A 14322-nucleotide genomic window follows, 5' to 3' on the forward strand; every position below is an offset into this window, starting at 1 on the left:
TTTTATACCACATGTCATAACTAATCTATTTAACTGCACATTTTGTGACATCAGTAATAGAATATGCTTGATCTACGAGGTTGCTGTGCAGGAAGGTAGTTAAAATTGATGATAGTGGTGCTACTGCAAGATATCTGAATTTCAATCCAGCATCATGTGGCAGCTTTGAATATCTTTTCAAAGAAAACTGATGTAGAAATTACACTTTGAGAAGCTAATGAACCTTAATCCACCAGAACAACTGTATAGTGACCAGAAACTGGAAATTGAAACAAAAATGACATGTGGTAAAAAGATGAATGCATGGACCATTGGAAGATTTTATCCCACTTGGGACAGATAGCGATTATGCAATTATGGGAGCTCAATGGCCCTGTTCAAAAAAGCTTGAGGAGTTTATATGTATGTTTCAAAATATTATAAAACATCAAATATTTCTTATTGGAACTGCAGTATAGACACCTTCCCTGGGACACCCAAACCGTGGGTCCGGCATTTGTTTGACAGGGCTGTGAAGGCAGTTTCCCCAGCACTGCCATGCACACTATCTGATCTGACCCTCAAGATGCTGTATGCTTTCTTGCTGTGACTGACTGCTGGGCCAAATCTTTAACTGGGAGGAAAAGTGGGTCATTTCCCTGGGGAGGCAGTTAGCAGGAAGGGAAAATAGCATACAAGACTGTCTAGTTTATTAGACTGCTGCCAGCCACTTGGTTGTTAATCATTTGTATTTATGGATGGGTGTTGCAGAATATATTGGTAAACACTTGAACATTTTCATAAATTAATATGGAAATCTGCTCACAAAATCGGGTTGGAAACACATAAATCTGAGTCAAGAGCTGCTGTGGGTTATTTAACAGCATGCCCTTTGATTTAGAAGTGGAATGTATTCTGTATAAAACCAACCCCACTGTTAATTAGTGACTCTTTCCGGGAGAAGTAGGGCAGGAGCAGTTGCAGCAACCCATAGCATTCTGACACAGAAAGATATATTTCTGAGACTTTTAGTTTCATGATGGAATTACTCTTCATCTACAACAGAAATCATTTGCCAATTTTATTCTTATATGTTGTAACTTATTTCTCCCTGCTTGTTTCTTCTCTTTACAAGAATTATAGACTTTCATTTTAGGCACAGACTGTCACATTCTCTTTTTCTTTTCATGTGTCTCAAACTTAAGAAAACTGTACGAATGGGACTCCACTGTGTGTTATTTTCGGGGTGTATACCCCATGGTACATTGCACAGATGTGTAAGATGTAAGTTGCACTGCGACATTAAAAAAAAAAAGGAACATATTGCTCTTTTTTCAAAGATATTATTAATTGTTATTCTGTACATTGATTGATTTAAGAAAAGAAAATTACATTTATTCTTCCTAAAAATTCAAAGTAGCCTTTTTTGGTTTATAGAAATACTATATATATATATATATATATATATATATATATATATATATATATATATATATATATATATAAAACAGATTGTAAAACTTCAGTTGTAAAACTTTGACTTTAATAAACTGAAATCTCTGCACTAAAAATTGATCACTTATTGTCTATAACATTTGCTGCATCTTTTAGTTTGATCCCTTGTTCATTTTTTTCTTCATGCCTTTATTTGCTGCACACAACTCATCTGGTAAAAGTACAGGAACTTCTAGATGGTCTACTATCATACCTGCTGTCTTGTCCGTTGTGACTGAAACTGACATGTAACTGGGAGATGGTATAGAGAATACATACATGTATTAGGTATGCAATCTCCTCTAACACTGCAGGTAATACCACTGGATCTGGTTGCAATACACCTCAGACTAGATCAATTGAGAATAATCATGGCTGTTGCAGTGGATCAATCATGTCACCATAATTTGAAAAAAAAGCATGTCTGAGTGATCCAAATCTTTGCTTTAGAATGAAACTGATGAATCCACCACTAATTGTAGGTGGAAAGGTGTGTGTCTGCTGAATAATGACATTGGCCTTTTTTTTAGCAGAAAGTAGGCAACCCTAGATGCAAAACCATGCTTTCTAAAGTGTAAAATAATCCTAACCGGCTTTATATGTATTTATTTGTTTTACACTTGCTTTTCTACCCAGTTTGAAATGCCCTGTTCGCCACTTATTAGGGGACTAAGATCAAGGAGTGAACTTCCTTCATGCTGATAATTAAGAAACAGCTGTTTTGTTTCCTAGCTATGAAACCCTGGAGGTGATAGCACAGCCTGGAAAGTGTCTGCTTAGAAGCATAGTGCGCTGGATCAGTAGGGGTGAACTTTACTCAGCTACCTTTTCTTCCCAACCAGTGGGAACTGAAGATACTCTTAATACTATATTTTGGGAAATGTAGATGTTCCAAAAGAACACTATTGATTGCTTTATGATCATTTTTAAAGATAGATATGGATAGATTGCTGGAAGAATTGCCATTTCCTGTTACTTTATTGCCACCTAGTGGGTGAAAATAACAATAAAAATAATAACAGAAAGGATTGCACTAAAGGCCATTTCAAATTGTATTTGGCCGTTGCGCGCTTCTCAGCTACATGAAATGCAAAATTAAAATGAAATGGTTTAATTTTGTTTTTAACATAAGAGTGAACAGGAATAAGCTAATACATCAAAGCCAGTTTCTACATGTCGGTACATTTTAGCCCTGTAAGAATTTTGTCCTTCGCGTCGGCCGGTAGTCGTGACTCTGACGTTGGAGTGGGGAGGACTGACCATGTATGCCAAGGTGAGTGACAAATTATCAGTTTGTTTTTAACTGTGACTTAATTTAGTTTACTCAACTAAATTAACTTATTCCGTTAAATTAAATATTACCATCATGGAAGCTGAAATAAATGTATTCAGTATATTGCATTAAAAAAAATCAAGGCAGACGGCGAGTTCATGAACGCATGACTGTTTATCTCATTGTGCACGAGTTCATCCAAGAAAAACCAAATCACATAAACTCTTACTGTTATGTGTGTGTGTTTGAAACGTGTGTAAGCGTTTATTTATATTCTGAGCAGGACGTCACGTTATCATAGATATTGTCAGTTTGACAAACGTCTACAGCACCCCTCATAACGAAACATTTTGTGTACTGGGCGTTATTATTATTAACTCGATTTTATTTAGTGAATTCACACTGACAAGCTCAACCTGTTACTCATTTACAAATCAGGAGATGTATACAGAAAATAAGCAGCAGGGTTATTGTATTTAGGGTTAATACGTATGATGAACCCATGCACATGCCGTCATGTGAAGCTGTAAATAAAGTGACATTAAGCAGATGTATGGATAAAAGGTTTATCATGGAGTGGAAAAAAATATAAATGAGCCTGTGCACAAATATCGCATGTATCATACTTATATATATTTGGTCTGTTGTAGGCTGTGAAGCTGGCAGCAGTCCCAGCAGTGCTGGGGTTAGCATCCTTTCGTGTGTATGCGGTGAAGGAGGGAAAGCACAGTGGGAGCATCACACCTCAACAGGTAAGGGTGGAGTACAGCTGTTCATTAAAACGCTGACAGAGGGAATCGGTCGCAAAGCCTGCTATGACCCATATTATTGATTTGTATAAACCTATGAAATGTATACACATACAGTACCAGTCAAAAGTTTGAGTACACCTGCTTGAAACCAGGTTTTTCATGATTATCTATGCTTTTAACTGTATAAACTTGTCTATAAACACTTAATGTTTCATTATATGATACGTGTACTTATATAAGCTGATAATCATAAGTGAATTGCATTAAAAAATTACATTTTTTAATGAAAATGTAAATCTTGTCAGTTTCAATGAAATGGTCACCCAAAGCAAGGGGATTTCAGACTGAAGCTCAAGTCAGTTAAAAGTCTGAAATGTGTATAACACGGTGTTAGAACACTGGCCTAAGTATAAAGGTTTATACCTTGTTTATACTTGTTAGATGTTCTCTGAGTTAACTAGCATGTTACCTAATTAACCTTTTGTCACCAATTATTGTTAACAGGTGAGGGTCCATGATTACTATAAATATAGGTAGCACAGGGACAAGTTTGTCATTCCTGAATGTAAGGGAGCAGAAAACGGCAAAATACGCTCAGTTAAGCAAAGAAAAAAGACAGTCTGTAATTACTTTAAGAAATGAAGGTCAATCTTTAAGACAAATCGCAAGAACTTTGCAAGTGTCTGTAACTGCTGTGGCCAAGACCATCAAACGATTTGAAGAAACTGGCACTCATGAGGATCGAACAAGGTCAGGCAGGCCAAGGGTGACCTCAGAATCAGAGAACAAGTTCATTCGAGTCACAAGTCTACGAAACCGGCAATTAACTGCCCCTGAAATACAAGCTAAGCTAATGCTACTAGAAGTTGAGATTTTTCAACATCAACTGTTCAGAGGAGAGTGCATGAAGCTGGCCTAACTGGAAGAATTGCTGCAAAGAAACCATTGTTAAGAGTGCACAATAAGAGGAAGAGACTTGTCTGGGCCAAAAAACACAGAAACTGGACGTTTGAGAAGTGGAAGTCGGTCTTATGGACTGATGAGTCAAACTTTGAAATATTTGGGTCCAACTGCTGAGTATTTGTAAGACACAGAGAGGGTGAGCGCATGAGTTTTGCATGTGTGGTTCCCACTGTCAAGCATGGAGGAGGCAGTGTCATGGTCTGGGGTTGCTTTGCTGGTGACAGAGTTGGTGATCTTTACCAAGTCCATGGCAAGCTCAACCAGCATGGCTATCATAGCATACTTCAGAGGCATGCCATTCCATCAGGATTACAGCTAGTTGGGCAGTCCTTCATTCTTCTGCAAGATAATGACCCGAAACACACCTCAAAGTTGTGCAAGAACTGTCTGGCGAAGAAGGAAAGTGAAGGACAAACTCAATCTAATGACCTGGCCTGCCCAGTCTCCAGAACTCAATCCCATAGAACTTGTATGGGATGAACTGGACAGAAGAGTCAAAGCAAAGCTACCCACAAGTCCCCTACATCTCTGGGAATTGCTGCAGAAGAGCTGGGAAGACATGTCTGGTGATTTCCTGCTTAAACTTGTAAACCGAATGTCTCGTAGTTTGTAAGGCTGTTATTAAGGCAAAGGGTGGCTATTTTGAGGAATCCAAGATTTAGATACAATTTTCAATTTCCTTGAACGTTACTTTGATACTACTTATGTTTTGTTTTGTATATTGTAACGTGTGTTCATTTAAGTATTTACAGAAATGTATACAATGTAAAACATTGTCAATTATGAAAAAAAACTAGTTTCCAGCAAGTGTACTCAAACTTTTGACTGGTACTGTATATGTTCAAGGTATTTGCAATCATTCTTGCATTTTCTCAAAAGTTGTGTTTTTGTCTTATTTTTTAAGGTGCTGCGGCTTTGCCTGTGAATTCAGGACTTGCTCTTCAGTTCTAGTTGCTTACCATAGACATATGTAACCTCTGAACTGAAGAACACCCCCTGGACTTGGATGAAATCGACTTAACATAGACCTATTTAAAAAAAACAAATAATAATAATAATAATAATAATAAATAAATACAACAGAAAAAGGAAATAAGGACCACCCAGAATGATTGTAAACGTAATTTAAAAAAATAATAATTGAATCGACTTGCTTTTTAAAGCATTAGACCAACAAACCCCCCTTCAAATTAGGGTTAAAGAGGTTTTGTGGTCTTTGAACAACAGAAGGAAACTAGTGTGTAAAGTGAAATCAGGACTGTGCTCAGATCACTTCCAAGAAGAACAAATCAGAAGGGGCAGGACATGGGTTATGTGACTCTTGCTTTCCTTCTCTGAACTCTTCTTGGTGATGCTAATGCCCCGTTTCCACTACCTGGTGCTCCTGGCTGTGGCTGCCCAAGGCAACAAAACAGGGTGTTTGCACTGCTCGCCCAAGCGGCTAGACGTGGCTATCTAGTCAGGTTTTGTATCTCATACTTGATGTAGCCAAGCTGGCTACAAAGGTAGTGCATCATCACGTAGCCAGGAGGTGTTTAAGCTGTTTGTTTACGGCCATGATGAAGCAAATCTAGCCAAAGAAAATACAGCTACATGTTTGCAAAATTAAACATCCTGGTTTGAGTTCAGGTGCTCCTAGTTTTTGTTTGTAACAAATGAGTAGAAGCTGGGGACCCCAGCCCCTACTTAGAATAAACGATTGCATCTCACCCATCTTTTAAATTAAAACATATGAAGAATGTTTGCGTGAACTAGGCTCCTGCGCACTCTGTTCATAACATTGCAATCGCAAATCTAAAGTCATCCGTAAAAGAATATAGGAATAGAAAAACGAGCTGCTCACGCCACATTTTCCTTCCCATCTCCAGCTCTCCATTTACTCCCCTCCGACCTCGAAGCTGAAATATGTGGATGAGCAGCCGGGTCGTCTGCAGGGAGGTTTTTCAGTGGTGAGGGAGACGGTGCACCCCTTTGTCCAGAGGGTGAAGGTATGAAAAACGCATTCCTTCGGAAGAGACCATTCAAGTGTTACCAGCATCTAACTTCTGGGACATGTTCTTGTGCACCTGTTTTTGTGACCCTTCAATTTTGGTAAAAGTTCTGCTCCTCTATTGTCAGAAACTTGAGTCCTGGAAGAGGGGCACATCTCAAAAAATAGTGCTAAGCTACCACTATTTAATTAATTTGGACATTTATTTGACCTGCGGCCCTTGAATCACCCAGCTGGAGAACAAAATAATGAATAATATGCAGATATTCCATTCCAGAGCTGGTGCGATTTGTTGAAGTCTCATAATTATACGTCACTGCAGGAAATTAACATGAACCATGACAGTTTTAACACACTCTTGGTAACTTTTTGGTAACCCAGCTTTCTGTATTGTTAATATACCGCAGAGACCAGGCAAATTAGCACTGTGTCGGTTTTGTTTATAAAGTACCTCTGTCACTCTGAAGCTTTCCAAACCCATTTCTGGTCGATTGACCTCCCCTCCCTCTGCAAGCATGCTGATTGAGGTCTCTGCAGTGAGAATGGTTGGTACAATATTCACAATGAAGATTAAAGAAGTACATAAGGCTGCTCATCACAATTTCCCCTTTAAGCAAAACAAGTCAAGTCTAATCCTAGACAGTGAGAATAATTCTCTCTTTGTGCCCTTGGCCTCTGTCTTCCAACAAAGGTTACAATGCTATTTTAAGCAGTGGTTACTTGACAATCACAACTCATACCACGTAGGACACCTGGAAAACAGCGCAGCATTAAAACATTTCTTTTAAATTAAATATACATTTTACTGTTGTGCTGTGTTACATTATATCTAACTTCTTTGTTTCACTAGGGTGCCTATACATCTGTCAGAAATGGAGCCATGAATGCTGTCCATTTTGGACAAGGTAAAAAACTAATCATTTTCAGGGCTTGCTTTATTCTTGATGAAGTCTGGTGCTGCCATGTAATGTTGTTGTTTGTATTTTTTACTTTAGATACCTACATATACCTGAAGGACCCACCTCCTGGCTTTCTACCCAGAGTCAGTGTGATTGCAGTGTCTGGATTGGCTGGCCTGATCCTAGCAAGGAATGGTAATTGGGTTGTCCCCAGGCTGTTAAATCCTGGACACAAAGTTAGTAAATGATAAATCAGACAAATACACTAATATACAGTGGCATTCTCAGTTGTAGAAAAGTGAGAAAAACTTTGCTGGCACCTTTACGCACAGTGAATTGCAACGATGCTTATACGTCACACAGAATGCAAAGGAAAGTTACAAGAAAGATCTCGGCATGTATTTTTCTTTTCTCTCTGTTTGACCACTCAGGCTCCCGGTTTAAGAAGGTTATGTTTCCATTGGGTCTTGCAGCTGTCGGAACATCTGTTTGTTACCCAGCACAGGCCGTGGCAGCTGTCAAGGTAACATGCATATTCTGAAGTGGGCTGAAGTTCTTCACTTTTTCTTCTTCATTGACTTCCAGAGCTCCATCCGTATTATTTTTGAGTAATATAGAAACTCCATTCACGTCAATACAATGTTTATTGCCATAGTAGTTTCAGAACGATACATCTATGGAGAGAGATCAGGTCTCTCAGTCCCATGAATGGTATGCAGAGGTAGTGCGTTACTTTGAATTGTTTTGAAATTTGATAGGTCAGTGGGAAGAAGGTTTATGTTGCCAGTCACTGGGCCAGTGGCACAATCAGTTCACTTTGGAAACCAAGTCCTGCTGAAGAAGCCCACGCCAAGCTACACAATCATGAGGTATTCTTTTATTTTGACTAGTCTGTTTTACTGTTGAGTATTTTGTTACTGCAATATAAATTATGTCACCTGCTTAGAAGGTTATGCAATAGTATGGCTTTTAAAAAGAAAAAAGTATATGAGCTACTGCTGGGTAAAACTACAGTACTTTCTGTTATGCTTTACCAGAAGTTTGCAATCTTGTTAGTATCGCTCACATCTGACAAGATGGCTATAAAAACCTCACTGGGATAGGATGGAAGTCACAACAAGTTGGAGAACTGTAACTGGACTTTTTCGTTCTATGGAGTTTTGTCAGTTATATTTACAATGCAAACTGCCCCAAGTAAGGATTTACAATTTAAATAATGTATTTAAATTTGACATGTATGTTTCAATGCAGCTCTTCCTACTTGGTTTCTTGGTTTTGCAATTAAATGCTTTATTTAATGTATTAGTTGTATAATTATAATTGTTATTATTAGTATTATTTTAATTAATATTATTTACTGAATTCTAAATCCCTGTGTGGTGTGATAAGCTTATTAAAGAAAAAAAAAGGCATCTATTTAAGGAAAGTTAGTCACATGTTTGACAGTGGGCACACACCTATACACACATACAGACTTTACAAGCACACTTACAAACACATGCATACACTAATAGCTTGGTGTTAGATTTTATCCTGCAACTTTCAGGCATCCTTTAGTAAAGTGTGTTAACTGTGTTCCTGTATTTCTACTGCAGTCTGCTTCAGTACCTGTGAAAGTGCCCAACCCTGATGTAGTTAAAAGCTTAGACACCCCAGAGGTCAATGCTGTTCCCATGCCAGATATAGTCCCAGATGTTCCTGAGGCTGTGCCAGATCATACCATTGAGACTGAAGTACTTTCAGCAGAGGAGGCACCTCCACAAGACAACTTACCTGCTTCCGAGCCTGTACCTGCTTCTGTCCTCAACGCTGTGCCTGATCCTTCCTCTCCTGCTGAACTACCTGCACCAACAGAGTCTTCATCCCCTTCCGAGGCTGAACAGCCAGACACCACTAAATCACATGAATCACTGTCTCCACAGAAAGAGCTGGAAGCCGTATCGGAGCCCAGCATACCAGTCTCTCCCAGCTCTGAGACACCTACAGGTACACTGCTAATCTTATACTGAAAACACAGAGATACTGAAATCGTAATACTTGGTAACACGTTAGAAGCATATATCCTGATATATATAATTTATTTTTTTACATAACTTCAGACACTTTCAACTAAGACAGACAAGTAGACCTAGACATGTTTTATCTTCATCATAAACTTGTGATTTTCTAGTAGTTTTTACCTCTGCAAACCTATGTTGCAAAATAACGATAGCTGAGTGATTTCCACTTGCAAGAACCGGGTTGATTGATTGTTATGACTGTTGCAGGCTTTGAACTTGTACTTGACTCTCCTGCCTTTTTCAGATCTTTCAGAGAAGCCCAGGTTCAGCCCTGACCCCCGCTTACTGGACCACGGGCAGTCAAACCCAGAAGATTCTGATATGTACAGCACCCGAAGCTGAAGCCAGCAGACCGTACAAGACAGGTTAAATGTCACCAAAAGCACTTGCCCTGTCTGCACTTCTTGATTAGCCTACTGGAACTAAATCTTCTGCTTTAAGACTAAGATCCCCCAGATTCCCCCCCCCCCATTAGATTAGATTTATATCTTGAATATTTGTAAGATATTTGGTCATTTTTCTTGGACTAGAGCTCATTTTAAACCAAGGCATCACACAAAGAGCTGCGCTTCAAAGATTTAAATTGCTGTAATCTGCAGAGACTGTCAAATAAAACAAAAAAGGTGGGGTTGGAGCAGGGGTTCAGCAATGTGGGTTGGAGCAGGGGTTCAAATTGGTTCCAGTGTGATGTTTTAAAAAAATCACCCTGTAGGTCTACAAAACATTTCTCTAATTATTGAAATAAAACAAATCTAATGATTTCACTGCTAGTTGGTGTTATTTTATACCAAAAAAATCTTAAGTAGTTCATATTCATATCTGTACACTAAAATGCAGAGGTCTTTGTACGGTACTGTTACGTAGATATTAATTAGACTCGCAAGTGGAGATTATTGGTATAACTCATGCATTGCACCCCAGTCACGCAACCTTAGAACCAGAGCCATCTATACACAACATTTATAACAAGTTTTTGAACTGTAATGAAAGTAATTTACTCAAAAATATGGTGTACCAGTAATGTTTGAATGGGGATGTTTGAATGGCACAGCAGTTCTTCACGATAATCTTAAACTGAGATTATTTTCTGCTCTTCCTGCTCCAAATATTAAGTACAAAGTCTTGAGAAACTTTAGTTTTTGCTTCACAATCACAAGCCATACACTAAAGATAAATAGTTGGTAGGAGATCTTCCCTATGCACTGGGGGATTTAGAGTCGACAGTGGCGAGTGCGTGAAAAGTTAAATGGATCGCTAATAAAAACTCCCCACCAAGGAACGTGATGGAAGCCCCTCACTCGTTGCCTGCCAGATGGTAGGTGCAGTCCCTGTTCAATCAGAAGAGCTGGCAGCCCTGATACTCGGGGAGGTTAATGGCACGCAGAGCTGCTAATACTCCACTGAGGGCCTGTTTCACTCTACCATCAAGAAGTGAAAAATATGCTTACTCCAGGGGGAGGCACGCTACAGACAGACAAAACATCCTCTGCTTCGTGTTTCTGAGTTACAATAAAATCACTGACTATGGGTCTTTCAAATTTCAAATCCTATTCCTAAACTTGGAAGAAAATGGAGAGTATGCGTGCATCAGTGTCATGATTTTAACAAACAAATTCAGTGTTTCGTTAGTGAACTAGTTATAACTAGTATTGATTTGAGATTATCTCTTAAGTTAATAGCAAACGCTGGCTGAATATCAATTTTAGTATAATGCTCAGTGTAACAGAGATGGTATACTGATTTCCATTTAAGAGACTAGCACTGTTTAAGTGTTTTTAATGTTGGCAAAAACGCTGATAATGCAATACAACATCATATGGGCTGTCATTGATTTTGTTTTTATTATATTTTGTAAAATTCTTTGGTGAATGAATGTCATTGCATATAATAACTCAATTGTATCCAGATACCTCAATAAACCTTATATAAAATTGAGCCTGATGAAGTAATAATTTAATGCAAATTTCTTGAGCAGTATTCAGACTTTATGGTTGTGTTTGGGTGATGATATATCACATTACCTCTGTAGGATTGCATCACATAGAAGTCTTCCAGGTACAGTTTGCCAATCCAGATGCTGTAGGTGAATAGTACATGGCAAAGCCCAGGACACTGACCTGGAAGAAGACAGCAGTATAGAATTGAGAGACAACCTTGAATTAGACCCATCGCAAAGAGGTTTACGGTGTGTTTCATACAGTGCTCTGCTGTTCTCAAGGTGCATTTTAAAAAAAGTAACATCAAACATAAATTGAATGTATTTTCTATGAGCAAGGTCGGTAGCCACAGAACAAGCTCAAAGCCAGCAGGTAAAGGCAGATTTTGAGAACATTGGTAATAACTATAAGTTATATATTAGTAAGTATTGGAGCAGCACAGTGCATAACCACTTAGGATGGTTGAAATGAGACATGTCAAAGTCCTTTGCATAACATTCATTTGAAATATACATTTTTCTGGCATGGTGAGTTCTAATTGTGTGTAGCTGGTGCGGCACAGAATTGGCAAACTGCTGCATTTTGCTTTACACACAGACAAGACAGCACATAAAGCCACAAGGGATCTGTTAGACTTGGCAAACGTTGTGTTGTAATCACACAATAATGCCTAATGAATATCTGACCACCTGTGTTCTAAGCAGCAGATTATGCACTGTATGGTACATCACAATTAAACAGCTGTCTGTAATGTAGACATGCTTTTCATCATTTACCCTTCTCAGTCAGTTTCACCCGCAAGGGCATGTGTTCATAAGTTGGCAACTCCTGGAAAATGAAAAAAAAAATACAATTAAAATTAATCCATAAATTACATAGTATTCAAAGATTTTGTATTTGGTGCTACATAGTAATTCATCCTTTTTTTTTGGGGGGGGGGGGGTTGTCAAAATATAAGATTAAGTATATTTTTGTAATTATTGATGTAATAACTAGCATTTTGTAACATGGATCAGTATGGCTTCCAAGGAACCAATAAACTAACACACAGTTGATTTTAAGGGCAGCGGTTTAAAGACCATCATTTTTAAGACCTGGAACTTATTTTTTAACTAAGTTAAATAATAACTTTTGTATCATTTAACTTTTTTTAACTTGTACTTATTGTTGTTGTTCAAGACACAAATGCATTGTGTCGAGTTAAAGGGCTGCATAAATTATGACAAGCTATAAAAAGAGTGCGAACTTTAATGAGCCTTGTGATGTCAGGACTGTCCTCAGGTATAGCATTTCTTATCATGTACGTTGCCAGCATGTCTCCTTTCCATAAAGATAGTTTTAAGCTGTATAAGTTCAGCCTTTTAATACAGTTGTACAGTATGTTGTGGATCACTAGTGTTGATAAACCAGTAATTAAGAGGCCGCCTTGTGAAATACTGCATCAGGTAGACACTAATCTATTGTGCAATAAGCTGAACTTTTTTTCACAACACTTTTCTGTGATGGGGTAAATGAAAAGACACAGTTGTCTCCATATAGTTGCAGCAAGAGAAATTGTATTTAGGAATAGATTCATCTCCAGTTGACGTCAAGGCTGTTGTGAGTTTGTTTTATCTTCTTGTTAAGGTTATCAACAATGTACCACTCCCAAATTATTCAGCAATAGCATGTATTGTTATCTCTTATATTGTAATATGTGTATTATCAACTGATTCAAAGTCTACTGGTCATACAGTAAAACAGGTGTGTCAATGCATCAAAACAATTAATGTAGGTTTGTGATATTTAATTACTTAAGTAGCATCAGTTGCTTTAGATTTGACTTATATATACTGTGATTATATTCCTTTTGATTGGTTCTGTTGCTCCTGTTACTCTAAATCCCCCATTACCTGCCTTTGAACTTGCTTTGCGCTTGTTCTTTCAATTCTGCCAGCCCCACCTGTTTTAATTACAGAATCTACAGAATAGATCAGACTGCCAGAGTGGTCACGTTGTTATCTTGGCAAGCCCAAACCATCCCAAAGTGATGTGAATGTGATTGATTATAACTCAATATAGAAGCAATAAAACCCAGAACCAAAACTACAAAAAATAAAACACATATGTAAGATCACTGTTTGGGTGATTTTAATAATTTAGGTCAGATGAATCATTGTCCACATTTTTTTTTTTTTAGCATTCCTGTTAATTAAACTTTCTACTGGCTTTGTGGTACTGTCATATTTTGGAATATTTGAAATGAGGTGTATTTACTGCAGTTTGTAGTTTATCCCTGTTATGTGAGGGGTAAAGAACCACACAGTTAACTCATGTAAATTTAGGGGCTCTATTCACAAAACTTTTAGGAAGTATTTGGGTTAAGGAAAGGCTGCTTCAAAGCTCTGGTTTACAAAGCTGCTATGAGTCTATAACTATTACACTGGGATTCCAAACCTCATTATCACTCCTTAATATACACAAATTAATTCAATATATTAAATGCAAATAATGTCATATTTCTGATATTATCCATCCATTACCATTAACTGCTTAATCCTTCAGAGGGTCACAGTGAGCCAGAATTGTACCCAGGACCCTGGTGCTGTGAGGCAGCAGCGCTAACCACTGTGCTGCCCTATTTCTAGTGTGATGGTGTTCGATATTACGTTTTGTTTTTTGTTTTTTCTGGATCAGCTACACAAGCTAGTGGGTGTTTCATAAAACACTTATTTATCTGCCAGAAGAGCTGGTCATGGGATGAGTCAGATAAAATAGTGCTGACTCATATGAGTATATAATTGTATGGACCCCATAAAAAGTTAGCAAAATGTGATCCCACAGCAATATACCTTAAACTGCTAATCTTTTCACTTTAACCTGCAATTTCATGTTGTTTGCCAACGTTTCTAAAGTTTTCCCCAAAGGAAGACACTGGTATTTTCCTTACATCTCAGCTGAAGATAATATTTCCTCAACCACATGAAATTAGCTTT

General features: G+C 38.0%; 1 protein-coding gene across 3 annotated transcripts; it reads left to right on the forward strand.

The window, feature by feature from the left end:
• Window positions 1–2650: 2650 nt before the first annotated feature.
• On the forward strand, window positions 2651–11345 carry apool (apolipoprotein O-like). Of its 3 annotated transcripts, none has more exons than XM_041255833.1 (9): window positions 2651–2746; window positions 3397–3498; window positions 6330–6449; window positions 7302–7356; window positions 7447–7545; window positions 7782–7873; window positions 8109–8219; window positions 8946–9336; window positions 9655–11345. In XM_041255833.1, the coding sequence occupies exons 1-9, from the start codon at window positions 2735–2737 to the stop codon at window positions 9750–9752; spliced, it is 1080 nt and encodes a 359-aa protein (XP_041111767.1). In that variant the 5' UTR covers window positions 2651–2734; the 3' UTR covers window positions 9753–11345. The 3 variants fall into 3 exon arrangements, with proteins under 3 accessions (XP_041111767.1, XP_041111768.1, XP_041111769.1); XM_041255834.1 differs by having other exon boundaries at window positions 9273–9336; XM_041255835.1 differs by lacking the exon at window positions 8109–8219 and having other exon boundaries at window positions 9273–9336.
• Window positions 11346–14322: the final 2977 nt, after the last annotated feature.

The sequence above is a fragment of the Polyodon spathula genome, chromosome 7 (assembly GCF_017654505.1).
Source record: "Polyodon spathula isolate WHYD16114869_AA chromosome 7, ASM1765450v1, whole genome shotgun sequence".
NCBI classification, from domain to species: domain Eukaryota; kingdom Metazoa; phylum Chordata; class Actinopteri; order Acipenseriformes; family Polyodontidae; genus Polyodon; species Polyodon spathula.

Coding starts and splice junctions, on each gene's coding strand:
- apool (XM_041255833.1), top strand. Junction 7,357..7,446: donor TGCTGTCCATTTTGGACAAG/GTAAAAAACTAA, acceptor TTTTTACTTTAG/ATACCTACATATACCTGAAG. Junction 7,546..7,781: donor CCTGATCCTAGCAAGGAATG/GTAATTGGGTTG, acceptor TTGACCACTCAG/GCTCCCGGTTTAAGAAGGTT.